Raw genomic sequence first — 20,985 nt, forward strand, 5'->3', positions numbered from 1 at the left:
TTGCTGACAGTGAGATCATCGATTCGTCTGCGGCAAGCGCCCACCAGATGCTGCCTGTCTCCGTTTCCCAGCAGGGTGCCTTGATAACAAGCGACGCTGACACCGAACTCTAGTACAAGAGCTTGGTGGCGCAACCCACCGCCCCGTTCCAAAGGAGACGCTCATAGCATCCATCCATTCATTGATCCATCCATCTATTACCCTGCCTGGTGAGGACGCGGCCGATCAGCAGACGTCACCTCCTCAAAAAGCATCACGCCACCCTCCATTCTGTGACCCTCCTTGCGGGAGGTGTACTGCTGCCAGCTAGTGGTGCGTTCAGCACGTAGTACGTGGAGGCAACAACGTGCGAGGTTGTTGCGGTTGCGCGTCTGTTTGGACTCGATCAAGAGACGCCTCGCCAATACAGAACTCCGGCAGGAATTGTGGTGCGGTATAGAGAACCCCGATCACGCAAGCCCACTTCGCCACTCAGGAAGATGACTTTGACGACTTTCTACAGCAATCGTGACTCGCCCGACGGTGTGCGGTTACGGTGTGCGGGGCCGTGCAAAAACTACCAAGTACTGTGGAAATACATCCGAACTAATGGTGAACTTTGACCAAGTCGCCAAATGCATATAGTATTTCGTAAACAGTTTAATCCATCATCACGTTTACAGCTTGTCTCTTCGTCATCACTTTCGCGTCTTTCTTCTTGATTCCTTGCCTCCCCTTTCCCCATTCCCCTCTGCTGGCCACCGTTCGTGTGTCAGCACTGAAATTAAAGTGAACTCACACTTACAGTGTGGCTAGCATGACTTTTTTTTTAATCTCCATATTTTCTGTCAATAAAGCAATCATATACTACGCCTCAGAACAGCGTTTCGTCGGCTTACTGTATTACGGTCGGTGAAAACTTAAGAATTCAGCAGGGGCTCCAATCACGAAACCGAGCTGCGTCTGCCTTCTGTGCCTCCGCGCTCCAAAACATAGTCCCCGAGAGACGCCTATATTGAAAGTTCACGGCCGTGAAACCGCGGAAATGAACGAAACAATTGGCTAGCGCACCCGCAGATACTTATTATTATGATATTTTTTCCCGTCGGACAGCGGTGTACTTGGCTCTGCGTTTTGTAGTGTTAGAGTGGCTATCCCTAGCAGGGGCAAATGCACTATCCTGGCAATGAATGCGCCAGCCAATTACGTTTGCCAATTTCTGTGACATCTCGGCTGAAACGAACTACTGTCGTCTGTCACGAACTATGTTTCGGAGTGGGGGAGGCGCAGATGCAGTATGGTTCTGTGAGCGGAGCTTGTAATGAATTTGCAGGTTCTTCATTTGCCACCCACATGGTAAGCTGCGCTTCTGCAATAGCAAAACGACGACTCTTGCCGTGAAAAGAGTCTTGGTAATTTTGACGGTGTTCACAGCGCACACATACTGCGAGAAAAAAGGACTGGCAATTGAAAGAGCGCCGACTTCCAGCTATTTTTATTTTCATGAGAGGCCAAAAATTATGTGCACCGGGGTTAAGGAAGCAAGACAAGGGAGCGCGACTGATATTACGTACGTACATTCTCATTTGAAAGTACTGGATTTGACTCAAACCAAAAGATTATTTCATCTAGCCGAGGTATAGGAGCCAGACTCCTTTTTCAAGGATGACGCTCCTTAGAGCTAGCAGTGCTGTCCACATCCTCAGTCATGTTTCAAGAACGTGCCCATCATTGTCAAAACCCGGCAACATATGATACGACAGTGCAACGGAGGCTTCACTAACACACATATCCCCCAACTTATTTATCATTTTAGCATCGATAACTGCCCGAGTCAGCTGTATCCTATGCTTTGTGTTTATTAAAAAGAGGAGCGCAACCAAAGTCATGACAGTGAATCCGTATACGAACCCACGATAGTCAGCGGCGATGCCGCCTGATGGTTTTTCAAACAGTATTTAAATTCCATTTTACAATGAGCATTTTTTGGAAACCACTTGGGAAGAGTAGTCGCAACAAGACTTCTCGCGCGCATTTTGTGGGTGGGTCGAACACTTAAAAATTTCGGCTTAGCCCACAACTGTTTCAAATTTCGAGCCTAAAAAACTATATGCTTAAAGTACCACAAGATGGCGCTACTGCGCAAGAACTTCAAGGATACATTCAGTTGCCTTACTCGTTGAGTACGTCCATGCGCTCGTATGTAGCGTCCACCCAAGATGGCGAGCTTTGTGGATTTCTTCCACAAGGGAAAGGTAAATAATGACTTGCTTTTGCTTTACGAGCACTCTGAGGCTAATTTTTCCACGTAAAAGCGTTTGTGATCCGCACATTCATCTGTTTTTGCCTAACATTGTTGTGGGTATAGATTTCGTACACAGTTATGGAGGTTTGTCCTTGCGGCTGCTTGTGATGGCACCGTCCGCAATCGGAGAAGGATGTTTCGTGGGCTGCCCGTTGACCTTTGCCAGATTGCCTGGCGGCAGTTTTGGAGAGTCCTCCGTCTGTATTTACACAGCAATAACTCGCCACCCATTTTGAGACCCGCATCGCGTGGTGCCGCATCCAAGGTCGAAACGAAGTCGGCGACGAGCCCCAACACGCCCACTGCAGCCGTGCAGCTGCTTAGCAGAAAGTCGTGGTCGCGTGTTTAGAAGTGAATGAACCCTGTAGCATTGTACTGCATGCTGACATTTTTTTTTTTTTTCATCGTTCCTATTGAGTTAGCTAGTTGACAGTGACGAAGTAGCTCCCACGCTTACGTCGGGCTCTCATGGGCTGCGTTGAAAGCAGCCCTGACGCGACGTCAAATTGAATCAACGCCTGAAACTTGCCATCAAGAATTCAGGACTTTCACATCGCCCTCGCATGTTGCGATGCTCCTCGCAACCCACTGCTCTGTCACCACAGCAGTATTTGTTTTATACTTCGCTAATTCTCGCAGCGTCGTTGTGTAAATATTCTGAAGATCCACGGCTGCGCCGTGATTCAGATGTACTGTACGATGACGAAGGACGAAGACATCGTTACCCCCGTTCGAAGTCGAGCTTGCAGTTCCCGATCCCAGCTGTTTTAGGGTGTCGCAGACACGTTTTCTTTTTCTAAACGGTCCGAGAACGAACGGTACGATGCTCATTCCGATGTCGTGGTCTGTCGTAACAACCTCGCTAAGCGACTCTACGTGAGGAGTTTTTCGAAACGTAACGTTCCAGGCATCCGGTCGTGTGGCACGTAGACGTAAAGATAAAATTCAATATATGAAGAAAAAGGCTCGACGACCAAGATCGTCGAAACCGCGTTCTTTTTCGTTTTGTTTTTTCTTTCTGCACGAAGGTTCCCGTACCCTGTGACGCGGCGGTTTTTGGTTGGCAATATAATAAGAAAACGGGGAAAGTTATATTCGGACGTTGTTTGTTGATGCTGCCTGCTACCTGAGGCAGACGCGTCTGCTGTTACCGAGGCCAGCGGAAGGGCCTGTGAACGGAACGAGCCCCGCCAGATGATCGGAAGTGGGGATGTGGGGGTAGTAGTAGGACGTGGAAGTTCGGTTCCAGGTTTCGCGCGTGCATTCGGCGAACAGCGGGGTCAGGAAAGAGAGAGAACAGCAGGAGAGGAAGTTTAATATCGTTTTCGAGTCTCGGCGGTTTAAGGCGCGATAGCTCGTACGTCTTTCCGCGGTGCCGGAGCTCCTTTCGTATCCGGCCTCGCGTTCGTCTTTCCGATGTCGCGAGCGCCTCGTTGTTTCCTTTTTGCGTCGCCGTCTGCTTCCGCCGCGACTGCTGTGCGACGCGTTTACCTACACCTTTCGTTCACGGAGCGCTCCAGGTGGAACTGGGAAATGTCGCTGAGGGTCAAGTTTACGGCGCTGGCGACACGCAGATCAGATAAAAGGCGCCGCGCGCGTGCCAGCGGCGGTCGACGCCGTGAGCGATGACGCAAGCCGATAACTACGTCTCCGCGGTCTCTGGAACGTGCAGGCAGAGCTAGTGTCAAGGGGAATACCCCATTAGCATGCAAGCCTTTGAATTGTCCTTGCTTTTGCAGTGAAATCGAGAAAGTACAAAGGTCTCAATTTTTCGGCTGCTTTGCTATGTATTACAGTGAGCTCTCGTTACTCATGTTTCCTCAGGGATTGTTGCTGGAGTACCTCTCGGGTGCTCATAGTGGCACACCCTCTCTAGGATTTCCATTAAAAAGAAAGAATTTTGTGCAGATCCAATTCACACTTGGTACCTGTGTGAAGGGAAGCTTTCGTGAAATGGTTAATCAAATGCTGTGAATTTGCGCATTTAATTCCTGCGTTTTTAGCGTAAAGAGAAATGGCACATGCGCATGTGCTCTTGCGCACCCATGCTATGCAATGTGACATGTGGCGGTCATTTCAAAGAGCTATAGTTGGCATTGGCGCACTGCTGCTATGCTGAGGGACCAATGTTTGATCCCGCCATTGGGCACGTAATTGAATTTTTCTCTTTTAAAGTGTGACCTGTTCGGCAAGACGGAAGCTGCATCCAGCAGTCATGGTCAGGAAAGCACGGGAGCATTCACACGCCACAGCACAGCTTTAAATGAAAGTCAGAAGCGTTATGTCTCGAGCTGTACTTTGCCTTTTAACTAGGGCAACAAGGCAGCATTTGCCCATTGCCATTAATGCCACATGGTGCAGAATTCGGGCAAAACAAGTACGCAGTTGTGAAGGGTGTAGCGCAGCATATATGTGCCGAGGCTCATTTTGTACGAGCATAGAACAGCTGCTAAACTGGCGGGAACTAGTTATGATGCACAAGGCCTTTATTATATTCACACTGTACAAGCACATGCTGGCATGTGCATTCACCTTGCTTTGGTTTGCAGTGATAAGGAAAGCAGGGCTGGGATAATATAGTGATTGTGTTCTAATTATGTTTCTTTTCGTGCTTTGTCACTGGTCTGTGCGGTGTTCTGCTTACGTTATCACCGGCATCGGCCAGCTGTAAGCAGTGGGTGATAAGAAGGGAATTGAATTTGAGTAAAAGGAATCGCTGTATTACACCAGCACAGCTTCGGCCACTTCGTTGCAGAATTTCTTTCATTGTTGCAGCATATGTTTCAAAGGTCATACCAAAGCTTTAAGTGCTTGCACATGCTCAAACGTGGACGCTGTTCAAGGATGCCCTGTTGTTTTTGTGGCTAACATGCTGAGGCAAACAAGACCACGTTTGCGATTCAAGCAATAATTAGAAAGTTCACTAAATAAAAGTCATTAACTAAGTAATACTTTGTGATGAAAAAAATACCGGCCACATGTACATACGACTATGGCTACTATGCAGTCGGTACAGTTTCTCTAGAGCTCTTGGGTATTCTTAAAATCTTGGTCTAAGTTAACTGGGACACCCTGTATATACATATATAGTGTTGCTACAGCTATATGTTGCAAGATTGTATAAGACGCACCAATGAAAATTTGAGGGAAACAAATGCGTCTTATTGCGTCAAATGCGTCTTATTGTATTCTGAAAGCTAAACAATGAATTTAGTAAGTTTCGAGAACTTTTACTGCGCTTCAACAAGAAAATACTTTGAAAGTCCATGGCGTCACACTGATATCCGGCACTGCGGGTTTGGCATGGTTTGGAAATGGAAGTTCTGCCTTGATTTTTTGCTCTAGCAACGACCTATAACTGCAAAATAGTGTTTCTCTTTAGTGGTGCTTAACATGGTTCTTGAAATCCGTTTGAACAAGAATGCTGAGTGAATGACTTTGTTTGGACACTTTTGTAAAAGTTGGCAGTGGTGTGTCAAGTGTGTTGTGTCCTGATACCCATTTTAAGCCTGCTCATCTTGATACCTGATCTGTAACAATAACTTAGTCAGGCCAACTGATATATTACCTGTTGTGCCTGGTATTGTATACTGTTGAAGCAATCTTGGGCTGATAATTGTCTAAATCAGCAGTTTTTGAATAACATTTAAGAAACTGCCACATGTACTTGGGAATTAGCAGATGGTACAGAAATCCCAGATCGCAGATTCCGAGGCTTTTGCAGTACGCCATGAGTACTGTGATGTTGTGGATCATGCCAAGGAACAGTAATGGTTCTCAATATTCTGGGTTCTTTGTTTTTTTTCCAGCAAGTGGTAATAGATGCTATTCTTCTTTTTCGATTGGATATCAGGTACATACATTTTTTGCAACCTCTTCATGATGTATGCACTCATATTTTAAACGTAAAGCTTTCTACAAAGGCTGCCCTATGTCGACACTGGCTAGGGCATTCTATGTGATGAAAATTATCATTGCTGTTGACCTTCCCCCTTATAACTTCATTTGACTTGTGTCCCCTCTCATCCCATATTATTTTTGCCATAGTCTTGCCATAGCCTTGCCATAGTCTTCCCATTTAATCCGCATTACCAGCTAACCAAAATCTTTCGTCTTTCTTTAGCATCCCATCGTGTTTTTCCCCTCCCGTGCCACTACGTTGAGTTTGCTTTAGCCATAGCCCCAACGCATGCGTGAAATCTGCATGCCTGCCTTCCCTCCCGTCCTCCCTCCCAAAACAAATCTACCTCTCTTCTGACGATCGGTCAGTCATCGGTGCAGACGTTCCGGCCAAAGAAGAAGTTTGAGCCGGGCACCATGCGATATTCGCTGCACAAGCAGGCCCAGGCTTCTCTCAACTCGGGCATCAATCTGCGTGACGCGGTGCGGCTGCCTCCAAGGGAGGACATGAATGACTGGCTGGCTGTGCATGGTAATGTGCTTCAGTTTCATGTTACGCCATTGCTGTTCTCTCTTGTCCATGTGGAAAAGCTTATCATACTTGAAAAACAAGTCTCTTGGAGTGGAGATCTTTGTAGTTGATATTCAGGCTTGGTGAAATTATGAATAACTAGTGCTAACTGCATTAGCGTGTACAAAAAGGGGGAGGAGGGGGCACAGCAGCAGAAGTATGCACAGAGTGCATGTCACTTTGCTGCTCTAGTATAAATTCTAGGACAACAACAACAAAATAAAGAAATTGTTATTAGAGTCATAGGCGGCAGAGATCAAATGGCAGGGCATATTTGAACTTGTTATTTATTTTTTTCAGTTTCAGTTTATTCTCCATTCAGTAACAATGAATATGTAACAGATAGTATGTAGACAAGGGTCCCAAAGTCAATGACTGCAATGGGACCCGTGTTATTGTTTTATTGTTATTGGTATTTGTTAGATTATAAGGCATTCAAGATTATAAGGTGAAGCATTTCTTTCTTGGGGGACCCAAGAAAGAAATGCTTAAGTATGCACACTATTATAACGTGATATAGAGTAGCCGACGAATTAGTCAGACTCGGTGGTGGGGATTGGCAGAAATACCAAACAACACTGAAGCCTCCAGAATAATAGGTAAAATCGGTGCACACTACCGAGAGGCCGCATCATATGGCAAAATATATGCTGCCATGAAGCGACCACTTCGAGGGGAAAACTGTACCCTGCCTTTACCGGTAAACTTTTCTAATAATCTGTGTGGGTTAAATGCGCTATACTATGGTACTTGAGGTTTGCAATGTGGACTTGTTGGTAATGCGTCTTCAAGGGGTGTGCGATAGCGTGATTAAAAGACAGGACAAAAGAAGACACACAGGGACACACACTTACAGTTAGCACTGTGTGTGTCCTTGTGTGTCTTCTTTTGTCCCATATTTTAATCGCGCTACCATACATCCTTTGACTATGGTACTGCCTCACCTGCCCAGGCTTATTAGTTGTTACAATTGCGCTGCTGTCTAAAATCTGGATCGCCATAAATGTGGCGTTGCTGCGCCGTATTGAAGTAGTGACTGAGTCTATCAGCCTCACGTATAAGGCGATGGGGTGACTTCGATGCTAAGTATTCAGGGAACGAAAACTGTGCCTTATATTCGAATAAATATGGCATAAACAGTGGTCTACTGGAGCAGCAGAATGGGTACCAAGGAAAAGAAAATGCAGTTTAGGGTTAGAGAGAAGTGGATTGGGTGATGAAAAAAAAATCTGTTGTGCAGAGGGTACTCACGATCGACACAGAACAGGAGTGTTCGAAGATCACCACATGTAGCTCTTGTACTGCACTGGACTTAAATAAGCTAAGGTGATAAACTGTGCCACAGTTCTCTTCTAGCTTTTTTTCTCTAGCTTCCAACTTCTAGCTTCTAGCTTCCAACTTTCTTTTCTAGCATTTGCTTATTTCGTTGCCTACCCACCAGTCTTGTGGCCCTCCTAATCACAATGAACCCCTCCTCTTGTGCACTATGTACTGTGTGCACATATTTAATCTATTTGTGTGTGCTTTTGCATGTGCATATTTAGATGTACAAGCACCTACTGATCTTCGCACCTAATTATTGATCTACCACAAAATTGCAACATTGAAACATAGATGTATATGTGCTACACTTCCAGTGGTGGACTTCTTCAACCGGATAAACCTCATCTATGGCACCATTTCTGACTACTGCACTGAGGAGAGCTGCCCCAGAATGTCAGGGGGCCCAAAGTAAGTCAGCCTTCACTTTTGCAGTGCTAAAGTACTGAATGACAATGAGGCGTACGGGTGCTCTTTTTTAAATTTACCTAATGCGCGAAAGGTGAGCGTGAAATTCAAACAACTGTTGCCACCTGGTGATCAGGAGAGGAAGCAGATTTTGGCTGCATAGACTGCAGTCTACAAGTACAGCTTGTGTAGAACTACATTTTATGCTTCACGATGATGTCTTTTCAGTCCGTAGCTGTGCTGCTACAATTTAGATAATGGAGTTTACACATTATGTGTACTGTTTCTTGTGTTGCGTGTGCAGTAAGGTAATGAAAGAAAGTGTTGAGGTATTTGATGAAAATGAATGTTGTAGCTATTGTGCACAGCACTGACATTATTGGTTTTCTTGAGCAAGCTACAATGCCGTCAACAAAGCACACAACATCAAGAATAAAGCCAAGATAAGCCCAGGACAGCTCACATCATCCAATTCTGTGTTATAGTGACTTAGAATAATGGCCCAGTGGATCAGATGAGAGAGTTGACATTGTCTTTTGATCTGAAACAATCAGACGGCACCACTTTGTCACTTTACAGTAGTTGCATATATGCATGTCCATGTCGTGTTATTTTTAGCATGTGTTTGTATCAAAATGTTTAATGCCGTCAGTGCGTAAACATGGATTGTGAATGGAAACAGTAAATGCTGCTGCACATACAGACGTACCAGGCACAGAGTTGTTGCAACTGAGAGTGGGGCCAAAGAACTCTCACAAACAGCAAAATGTTGCAATAGCGGGGCAGTACAGGCGCATAGCATCTAGTGCGAAGTACAAACGTGGTCTCAACAGCACATGGTGATGCCCTCTTGTCATTACAGCCTGTAATGGATCTGGTGTTGACAACGAAATGCTGTGAGCCAGCTTATTGAGGAGTGAACATAAGTGCGTGCTAAGGGTGGGTAGTAAATAGCAACTGTAATTCGTACCAGTTCCCTTAGAGGTGCTTTTTCCACTGTGGTCTTCTGTTGTAATTGGCTGTAAGAAGGTCCTTTTGAAGAAAGAACGTCCTTCTCAACATGTGCCAGAACTGGTGCTCATACTTGAATCTCTCTGTCAACACCACCCTGAAAATAATTTGCTTTCTGAAATGCAATACCTTCTCAACCCCTTGCCCTTTTGCATATTTAAGTTTTTCTTTCTTTAGACAAGTTAGCATTGAGCTGGGCTGCAGTAGGTGTTTCTGCACGACAACTGTTCAAGCTGTTCGCTTCAAAATTCTCGTTTCATCATTAACTTAGAAATGAGTTCACAGTAATTACACTACCTTACTTGAAGTTGCCTTCAAACACAGTCATTGATATTCGCACAGGTCTAGTAAGTCAATCAATCAATCGAGCAACACTTAACGTCTTGATCATATGAACTGCTTTGATGTCACGCCGGTGGTTCTTGAACGTGACTGAGCCATTTTCCTTGAGTGCTACCCTGTAGCAAGAAGACAGCTGGCACAATCACTTTGGCTTGGCTATGCAGATTCGAGTACCTCTGGTGCGATGGTCAAAAGTACAAGAAGCCTACCCCACTGCCAGCGCCGCAGTATATTTCGCACCTCATGGACTGGGTGGAAGCACAGATCAACAACGAAGAAATCTTCCCCGTCACTTGTAGTAAGCTGGTCTTGATCTGTTGTCATTGTGTTGTAAATTTGGGATACCTGTGGAAGGCACTTTTAAGGCCTGACCACACGGGGGCATGGCTACACATCCATGCCCGGGCATGTGGCTGTGGAAAAAGCTGCTATTTGCAGTTTGTTAGAAGAAACAAAGCCCTCACCTGAAAATTGGCCAGCAAGGTGGGTGCATTAAAAAGAAAACTGAACAGGAGATGGTATAGAAAGCAGACTAGCGGGGAGAAGAAAAGTAACATACGACTACTTGCAGTATTTACAACAGTGACTGTTAGTGCAATTGACTCTGGATGTTTTGCATCCCGTGTGCGAGATCATGAGTGCATGCTAGCAGGTAGCAGGCATGAAAAGGGGGAGGGCACAGCTAGAGAGCCCACATCAAGACGTGACAGGCCGTTGGGGAATAAGTGAGATTACAGATATCTGTGGAGGCCTCACCTCTCTGTTCACCAGCCACTGTCTGTGCATTTTTGGAGTAGATGTGCAAGTTGTCCCTGCCTCCCTAACCACCAAGGCACAGATATCTGGCTTGTGCAGACCTGTGTCACACCTGTACATCTTCCCATGCAAGACGCATGTCACGGGTGCATACCGATTCCCAGAGAGAAGAAAGAGAAAAATTAAACGAAGCCTACCTGAACAGGAACTGTCACAAGATATGCATAGCATTATGTGGCAGTCAGCGAGGTGTGGAATGTGTCACGCACGGTAATGATATGTCTGAGGGTTATGTTGTTGGATGTGTTGTTTATTTATGCATGAGTCGTACACACAAAGAGATACACATATCTGCATCGCCGAACATGTACATTACGAACCATGCTGACAGCCATATCATAATTTACCTATTTTTATGTCCACAGTGAGACGATCTCCGATTACCCCTGTCTTGTGGTAGCTGATTCCAACTTGCGCCTGCAATTTCCTAATTTCATCACCCCAGCTAGCTTTCTGCTGTCCTTGACTGCGCTTCCTTTCTCTTGGCACCCATTCTGGAATGTTAATGGTCCACCGGTTATACACCCTACGCATTACATGAACTGCCCAGCTTTATTTTTTTTTTTCTTAATGTCAACTATCCCCAAGTGCTCTCCGATTCACACCGCTCTCTTCCTGTGTCTTCACATTTCGCCTAACATTTTTCATTCCGTCGCTCTTTGTGCGGTCCTAAACGTGTACTTGAGCTTCTTTGTTAACCTCCCAAGTTTCTGTCCTGTATGTTAGCACTGGTCGAATGCAATGATTGTACACTTTTCTACGACAGTGTTAAGCTCCCAGTTAGGATTTGGCAGTGCCTGCTGTGTACCATATAAGGTTATGCATATCTTGGACAGTTTCCATTCAGGGATGTTCCGCTTAATTTTCGGTATAAGGCTTAGGCATTTCTCTCCTACGTTTAAATGCTCCTTTCTACACGTGGCTTATGGGGAACGACAAAAGTGGACGTGTGTATAGAATGTTTAGTGCTGGTGCGCGTATTATTGCGGACAGCGGGTCGTTTGGCACTCTACTCCAGATGTCAGCTCTGCACACACAATGGAGCTAAACCGCGAAAAAGGGTTTTCTGGCTTCACATATAATTTTCCAACTGAATAAGCATATAATGCAATGCATCTAAATTTTGCAATGCAATGCATCTAAAGCAGTTCAGTATTCAGAGGCTTGGAAGTTTGACTAGTGAAGAGGCACGTAAGCTGATGCAGACACTAGCAAGGTGCATATGCTGTGCCTCGTGTGGCTGAGCCTTTAGGAGGTACTCTCCATAGGTACTGTTATACTGGTAAATTATTTTGAAACTATATTTTCATCTCTTTGGTGTAAGAAGGTTCATTATAGTTGGAGAAACTGAAGGCTGAAATTTCAAACTCCATGCCCAAGGTGAATCCCAATTATGCTAATGTGACTTTACTTTCGTGGTGCTCTCGTATGTTTAGGCAGTTTCTGTGCCAGAAAAGTACTTCAGAGCTGCTAGGTTGACATTTTGGTTACAGATTTCCCTTCGTTAAGTATAGCTGTGCAAGCTCATTACTGCAAATTTAAGCTGCTGTGAGCATTTAAATCACTATTGATGGGCTCCTTCTAAAGAGGAAGTGTTAGCTCAGGAACTACTGTCTAAATACATGGGAATTGAGAAATCATTTTTCTCAGCAACTACTGCATAGAATTTGATGAGGTTTGTTGCATCTCAGGGTCTCTACCAACCAAGAAAACTGGAAATACTCAGGGATAACTCAGGGAATTTGTGTTTCTATCAGGGAAAGTTAGCTGTAATTTTATTGAAAGGGAGCGAAAGTCGCGGTAATGTTGGTTCGAGTAACAGAGAAGGAATCGCAGTGAATTCTCTTTCATGACGTGTCATTGGCTGGAAGAGTTCCCAGTGTACAGTCAATGACCGACCTTCCGTATGCCCGATAATTCAATAAGAATGTCTAACAATAACGCATAACATATAAGTAACGTATAAGAATGTCTCTGAAAACGTCTCTGAAATTTCGGATGCGAGAACCCTTCGCCATCTGATTGACTGCAGGTCCGAAAAGGCATTAATCACAGCCACCACCGCTGCCGTTTTGATTACCTCACCACCTCGAACCAGTGCTCTCGCACGCAGATTTGCTGGTAGTTGTAGCCACCACTGGAACAAATCTAGGCCTAGCTGCTTTCACCGCTGTCAGCAATGGCACCGACTTCGCCTTTGTGGTCCTCGCGATTGGCTTCGAAGCTCGGAAAGCACAGTGTGTTGCATAATGCCGGTTCCTGAATGTCAGCTTCGTCTCAATAAAGCAATGTTACGCTGTGAAGCGTACACAAAAGTATTGTGAGGAACCATAGCAAGCATGGGAAAGGTCAGTTGTCACGGAACACAGTATGTATTGCTTAATTATACACGCGTGCACCCGCCATCTCCTGTCACAGTACGAGCACCGATATGCCTAATAGGTGTACTGGCAGGCCTTCAGAGGTTTTTTGGATGTGCCTGTAGCGATTTGAGCCCTTAAGAGCAGTAAAAGGTACGCATTCATTTTTTCTAACTGCCCGATTTTTCGGACATTTTCATGGCCCCTAGGGAGTCTGAAAAATCAGACGTTGTCTGTACAGCTGGCCAAGAGGATGCTTCAAATTGTATGTGGGGTGAACGCGTGGCAGAAGGAGGACGAGAACATAAAAGACCTACGTATTGAAGGATGAATAGGAAAGGAAGCGTGCCGCCGCTTCTTTGAAAGTTCTTGAGCTAAAAGAATTACAAAGTGTTGGCTGACACCGAGATGCAGGTGTGTGCCATCCAAACCAAAATAAACTCTATAAAGCAGTGAAACGCAACACTGAGGCATTGTGCGCAGGCTGAGAGTACGTCAGGACAGTTGAGGTTGACTTACCAGCTGTTGCGAGAGAATCTCACTTGGGAGAAAGTTTGGGCCTCATACCACTGAGCTTGCTATCAGTTGATAGAAACAGCTCATATTCGAAAATATTTGCTTCTGTATGCATCTCCTTTTTATTCATATTCGAGAATGTTCGACTCGATTTGAAATGGCTTTTTCCTTATTTTTTGAAAAATATTTTATTCGCTGTGCATTTTACTAACCATTCCCTTCTGTTTTCTTTTGGAATAAAATAAATGCTACTACTTACTATTCAGACTAGATTAAGTCGTTTTTAAAATCTTTTTAACATGCTTACTAGAGTGTGACAGCATCGGGCGACATGGTGTCAGCCCATCTTGACATAAGATAAGAGTTCTGGGTCACTCAGGGAGTTTTGAAAAGGCACTCAGGGAATTTGGAAATGTCTACTCGGTAGACACCTTACATTTAAAGTAAAAAGTCAAGATCTAGTGACTGTAAGAAATAGATATTTTATTTAGGCCATCAATTAAAGAACATTTTTGAAATTAAATAATTTTAAAAAACCTCATTTCAAGTTTATCACTGTAACATGAGCAATAAAATATGATATCACAATCCTGTAAACTGCAGCTACTAATACATCTATATCAGACAGAATGGATTTATTATATACCACTCTGAAATATAGCACTCATTTGTTAGTAGGATTCTTTAAAAGCCCTCAAACTTTATAACAGTTTCACGTCAACTGTAAATCCATACATCAAATTTGACCACTTTAAATGCTTTTAACGGATGCAATTTATGGAACTGTGATATCTATTTTTAGTTCAGTTACTAATTTGTAAACTTTATGATTTAGATCTACTAACAGGAATTTTCGCAAAACTTCCAGGTCCTAAGTAATTATTCTTCTTTTCTTCTTTTTTAAACACTACTTTAAAGGCCCGAGTGAATGGGTTTTGCATGAGGGATTGGCTATTACAGTAAAGTCAATTGTTATACAGTTGGTTGTTCATTGATATGAAGTCAGGATTGGAACACAACATCAGGGGGAAGGCCACTTTAAGTGTATGATGTCTTGACAAAAAATTAAGAAAAGTGCACAGTGATGTGAGTGGATGGCAGGTACACAGCTTTTCTTGGGCTTAATGTGCTGAGTGACAGAGGGCTGTTTTGATGGCTGGAATATGAGGTGATGCATGATAAAGCTTTGAAGCGCGCAGACAAGCTATGATAAAGCATAATGAAAGGTTTGTCAGGTTAGCACGTGACTTTAGTTCAGTGATATGTGACTGATGAGTTATCTGAGAAAATAAGTTGTACGGCGTGGTTTTGTACAGATTCGAGCATGTTATTAAGGTTGCATTGGTGAGAGTCCTGAACAGTGCATTTTCCTTATAGGCTCACTAGAATTTAACTTTTTCTCTCAAATGCAACCACTTTCCTACAGATCAGCTTGGCAATTGTCTGATAAAAACATTTGTGCACTTTACATGTATTTTAACAGGGAAATCGGAGTTGGTCCTAAGCTAAAGATTCTTCTTAACCCCTTTACTGCCATGACAATTGCAAAAAAATATTTAAAAGAGCAAAAATCTACAGCAAAACTCACTGTATAATATTTTCTTGTCAAAAATGCAAGATACTGAATGCATACACACGTGCAAAAATTGCCAGGAATTCACGTGTTAACTCATCATCGGCACTAGAGGATGCTCGTTGTGATGTGAGTTATCATGTCATTGGCTGTTAAAAGGTTAAAGTGAACGAGTCTGTTTATTGGATATCGGGGCCTCACTGGAATTAGCTTCTTATTAGGAACGTAAGAGACTGCTATAACAGTACAATATCTTCCACATTCCTTCATCGAGGGAATTTAAAGAGATAACATGTCATGCATGTTCTTAATTTGGCTTGCAGCGGCTGTTCGTGTATTGCTTACCTACACTGGGTCAGTTTGTACTGTTGTGCCTCTTAATGCCTACTTCAATGCAGTCGCATTCACTTTTACAGATGTCCCGTTTCCCAGGAACTTCGTTCCTACATGCAAGAAGATCTTGGCTCGGCTGTTTCGGGTTTTCGTGCACGTCTACATCCACCATTTCGATAGGCTTGTTGCCATAGGAGCGGTATGTACCTTGGTGGCACCCATGTGACATATATTATTTAGGGGATTTTCTTTTATGTTATCTTCTGTGGCCTTTAAGGGTCCTGGAGTCGCTTGGACATATTAAGCGCTGTATTCACCAGAGCACATGGCATGTGATATGATTTTGTGGATGTTATGATAAAGGCCTGACAGGCTAGTGTGCACTTCATTATTGCCGTATGGACACTCCAGGCGCACTTCTGCCGTCGGCTTCGCTGTGAGGTTCCGTATAAAGTCCAAGGGCGATAAAACAGTCGCCGTGCACCGTATGCTGTACATGCGAGTGAAAGCGTGTGAGGGTGAGCCGGCGAACACAGTTCAATCTCTGTAGAAGGACCGACGTTTGGGCGAGTTGGTACTGGTTGAATATTTTTAACCCTTTCGCTGTCGGACCTTTCTGGCCGTGACGCACCCCCAGTGTCGGCTTGGTTTCATAGAACGAGCATAACAGGGAATGAACGTAGCATTTTATTTTATTGCGAAAGCAATACTGCTCGCACTTTCGGCCCATTGGTGGTCGTGGCGCCTCCTTACACAGCTGTGCGTCACGTGATCGTGTGACGTCACGCCAGACCAAGAGACGGGGCCCCAGCTCGAGAGACGGGGCCCCAGCTCGCGGCATCGATGGTGGAGGCGAAGCCTTGTGCACCGCTGCTGCAGCGCTACCGAGAGAGGGCGCTCGCTGGTGTGACGTCACACTAGGAGGATAAATGGGGCTACAGCTCGGCTCCTCGCAGTGGTCGGCGCGCTGCCTTGCGCTATGTCGGATGATGTATAGCCATAAGTTTAACACAGGGCAACCATGTCCACACCATCAGCCAAGCAAAGGCACAGCCAAGGGTATTGCTTTCGCAATCTTCCAGGCTTAACCAAGCTAAGCCTTCAGCTAATTTTCTTTTTTATCTATGATTGGTATACAAATATGCACATTTCAATGTTCTGCAGCTGTTAGTAAACATCATCATCATCATCAGCCTTACTATAACATCTGTTCAACATCCGAATCTGACGATGCGGAACTCATCTCTTTCTCGCATGAGACTCTGTCCAAGTCCGAATCCGAGCTCGGCTCGTATTCTGAATCGAAATTGAGCCACCGCTCCAATGAGCAGACGAAGGTCCCGCGTGCTCAGTCATCCAAAAGTAACCGCGCGCAGGGAGGATGCGTTCTCAGTCGCCCGCACAACGGAGAGAAATGTGACGTTGCATGATCAAGAAAACAGAGGGAGATAAAAAAGGCTGAAACAAAGTTCGAAGGGCTTTACGTTTACTGCTGCAAGTCGGAAGCGAGGGTGCGGCGAGAGAGCGAAAGCAGCAATCGAGTCACACTTTTCGGAGAGGCAACGGCGCGTGCCCTGCAACTTGACTCGCTGTAGCAGACACACAAACAGAAGAAAGATAAAAACCTTCAAACCAGCAGAGACGGCAGAACAACCCTTGAACCATAACCACACGAGCGCGACGCATGATACAGCGAACGCGGAGCCACTGCGCCACTCAGCAAAGAGAAAGGGGCGAGTGGCAGCCGCACCATACTCTTCAATACATGTACTAACACAGGTCGGGGCGAAATTACGAACTTGTCGAAAGAGTCAACAGATGGCGACGCCAGTCCAGGAACGCCAACTTTGCGCTCAGGCGCGAAATGTTGAACGCACGATAGAGAACGTACCGGTACGTCAGTGACACTGTGGGGGGAAGCCCGAAGGCGTACCAGTACGTCCGTGACAGCGAAAGGGTTAAGGGGCAGCGCTGTCCTGTGTGTTTCCTGCCTTTTGTCTTTGTTGTCTTGCGCTGCCTGCTTGAAGATGTTCAAGCAGTTCAATCTCACGTGCGCAAGTGAGGAACCTGGCCCGGATGCATGCGCTCTCCTGTCACATGCGAGGCAAGGCGGTCAGGCGAGAGAGGAGGGGTGTTCTTCTATGGCGGCTGCTAGGGTGCCTCAATGTCCTCCTCGTCCACCGCTCCATGCAAAGTGGAGACAAACGTGGCGTCTACTATGGCGTTGGCCACGGGAATTGCGGGCGCCGTAATAGACGTCTTTGGTGCACACCGTAGGGACGTGTTGCTGGTGCTCATGTGTCTTGAAAGCGGCCTGGAACATGGCCAAAGCGCGTGCTCGTGCGTGCGTCGTCTTCAAAGTGATATGCGATGTTTGCAGAGTGCGCGTAGTGTTGGTAGCTTCGTATGTGCTGTGCTTTCGGCGTTTCATTCATGTTGAAGTGACAGATGCACGGAGATTAATTCGCTCGCGGCTGCTGCCGCGATTTTTAGCTACAAAATTTTCACAGCGAGTTTCCGCGCTCATTGAGTGAGATGTATTCCTGTTAACCTGTGCGTGCATGACACCGTGCTGGTTAATTTAGTTAAAACACTTTAGTGGGCTAGTTGGTTTGAATCCATGATAGAATGTGTAAGCGTGACTGAAAAGGACGTAGAAAGAATCAAGAAGAAAGGGGGTTAACCGAGGAGCCCGATTTTTGTTAGTCATATCACAAGCCAGCAAGCACGGACAGCAAGGACAACATAGGGGAACTTGCTTATGCTTAATAAATGAAATAAACGAAATTTATTTAGTAAGTGAATGTTTATACAAGTTTATACGGCCGATACAACTACTATCCTTACTTCGTACCGCTATCTAATTTTCTATCGCAATCAGTGCTTCTTCTTTTCGGTGCAACTGCGAATTTTTTTGAAGAGGGGCTCCACAAAGAAGGTTGCAGATGATGAGAATAAAGCCTGTTGTGCAAAACGGCATCGAATGTGTTGATTGTAGAAGTCACCAAACAACTGAAGATGTGTTTGGCAGTGGTGAGGAAATCCAGGAGATACCAGAGGAGCCCCGACCAGAAAACCGGAGATTTGGAAGCATAACAGAAGTGCACACCAGGCAAATAAGTAATCATGTCATCCATCACTCGGAGGGAGCATCCAACATACAGCAGAAAGTGCTTGGTAGACGCTGGGTTTTGCTGTGATGCCTCGTGCCTCTGCTTTGCATATCTACAGTCATTGCATTTGGCGGCCCCCAGATTGCTCTACATTTACGAGCATGTTCTTATCATTCAGCTATGTTATAAAAGGAGTGCAAAGTGTCCATAAAAGGGTAACATAAAGGGTGAAACTTCTACATATTGAAAAACGTAAATTTGTTTTTACGTGCGTGTCTATTTTCAGGAGGCCCACGTCAACACGTGCTACAAGCACTTCTATTACTTCATCACTGAATTTGACTTAGTAAGCCAAAAGGAGCTAGAACCCTTGGTAAGATGTGTGTTTCCTGATGTTTCTGCATTTGGAGCTGTGTCTGCATTCTGTCAAAAAGAAAAATTAAATGCAACTCAAAGCACCTGGTAGACATTTTCTGTTGTGCAGAGACTTGTGTTGCATCAAAATCTCTTACACAGGCTATAACTTTTCTGCTTTTGTTCTGGTGTTTCCACACACGGCATATCACCCCAACAGTGCTGCTTATATTTCTAGTGGCGTATGGGCGTCGCAGATGTGCTTGGTATGGATCCTAATTGGGATCCTCATATGCATTTGAAGCTGGTTTTAAGGTTTGACAGTTTCGTTGTGTCAATCCTGTCCTGTCAGTCAAATTGGTCATACCCACTACAGTGTCTCTGTGGCTATGGCGATTTTCTGGCAGGCTCGGGGTCGCGATTTACATTCCTGACCACAAAGGCTGCATTCACATGGCAGCATAACGTAAAAAATGCTTGCATACCATGCTTGGAGTGCACGTTAAAGAACCTCAGCCAGTCAAAACTAGCTCAGAGGCCTGAACTAAGTGTCTCTCGTAATCTTCCGTTCAGCTTAGGGACATCGAACCTCACAGTTTAGTTTTAAAGAAAGAATAAACGTGACATTGTGTGTCACTTAGAACTGGTTTCATAGCTTAACACTGGTGCCAATCCTTTCCATAGCTGACGGCATTCTATCACTTTAGCTCAAACTTAGGTTTTCCTCTAATGTCTATCGCATTCCTCTGGTTGCTCATTAAGTCTTCTTTCCTGATTGGCTGCAGACGGAGATGACGAGGAAAGTCTGCAAGGACATGGTAATTCTGAGCCCCCGTCACAGATGAAAAACAAGAGAGACGGCACCATGCACGGCGGCCGTTTTACTCCTCCTTGTGATGTCTGCAATTTGCTCTGCTGACCCCCCCGCCTTTGTCCGTCAACAAATCGTTACGTCCACTGGTTAACGCAACGTAGATGTCACCGTAGTTACCGGTACTATACCACCAACCGTAACGGAACGGAAACCTCTTCTAGTCTTGCTGGCACGGACACTGCTGGTAAAAATTCGCACAAACTGAAGCGTTTTCTTTTTTCTCTCTTTTGTTGGCACTTATTACAAAAGAAAAAAGTGCTTTCTTCTCATTTCGCTACATGCTTTTTCATCCCTTATTGACAATGTTTTAAACACCTTGACCTCCTGTGTACAGCACCTGAAGGGCTTGTGTAAATAGCTTGATTTTATTTTGTTTTTTTCCCACCTGCAAAAGCTTTTTCCTTTTCTTAGCAATTGTAGTGTTGAATTCATAGTTGGCATGTTAACAGGACATCCGTGGCATCAATGTCCACTTGTGAATGGCATGTAATTGAGGTTTTTGTGAATATGAATGCTCATAATTTTGAAAGAATGGAATTTAGCTGACATTGACTTGCAAAACATAGTCTATAAACTTCAGAGATGCTCTATCTAAAAAAAAGATTGTTTATTTTATGTCTTTTAATATGTAAGTTGTGTCTTACATGGAGTATCCATATATAATAATGTCTCAAAAGACGGCAACCAGACTGCTCCCCATAGCTGTGGGTTGCATGGTTACCCCAGAGTTGCAATGTTACAATTGTTTTTGTGAACTGGAATTGCTCGAAGCCTTTGTACGTGATTCCGCACTTGCTTGCCAAGTGCCTGTGGTTTGTGCGCTTGAATTTGCATGCAGACTAATTGTCCGTGTTGAGACAACCGTTTTATTCATCATTTTCCATCTTCGCATTGCAAAACTTTAAAAAGCGAGTAGCAAAATTTTCGACGAGCTGTTTGTTGTATGTGGAAGGCACTTTCGCTTTGACTTGTGTCCCCTTGTAGAACTTTTAACTGTGTGCTGTAACAGAACTTCGTTTTGCACAAAGAGGCTCGCCGCCACAAGTTGCAGTGCTTGCGCGGCAACGCATTACATGCGGCATTTTATTTCTCAGAGTCGGGCACGGCACGTGAGCCGCTCAGTCTTTTTCGACGTACATGCAGTAGCTGATAAGGTAGCAATATTTTGGTTATATACTACACGTTTGGCTTGTTTTGCCAGCAGATGGAG

The 20,985-nt window shown here is 44.9% G+C and overlaps 1 protein-coding gene across 2 annotated transcripts; it reads left to right on the forward strand.

The window, feature by feature from the left end:
- Window positions 1-2,166: 2,166 nt before the first annotated feature.
- Window positions 2,167-20,044, forward strand: Mob3 (MOB kinase activator 3). Of its 2 annotated transcripts, none has more exons than XM_050186052.3 (7): window positions 2,167-2,234; window positions 6,554-6,716; window positions 8,393-8,486; window positions 10,001-10,134; window positions 15,518-15,633; window positions 18,834-18,920; window positions 19,687-20,044. In XM_050186052.3, exons 1-7 carry the CDS (start codon window positions 2,199-2,201, stop codon window positions 19,744-19,746), a joined length of 690 nt encoding a protein of 229 aa, XP_050042009.1. In that variant the 5' UTR covers window positions 2,167-2,198; the 3' UTR covers window positions 19,747-20,044. The 2 variants fall into 2 exon arrangements, with proteins under 2 accessions (XP_050042009.1, XP_050042010.1); XM_050186053.3 differs by having other exon boundaries at window positions 2,199-2,234; window positions 6,566-6,716.
- Window positions 20,045-20,985: the final 941 nt, after the last annotated feature.

Source organism: Dermacentor andersoni, chromosome 11 (genome assembly GCF_023375885.2).
Source record: "Dermacentor andersoni chromosome 11, qqDerAnde1_hic_scaffold, whole genome shotgun sequence".
Classification (NCBI taxonomy): Eukaryota; Metazoa; Arthropoda; class Arachnida; order Ixodida; family Ixodidae; genus Dermacentor; species Dermacentor andersoni.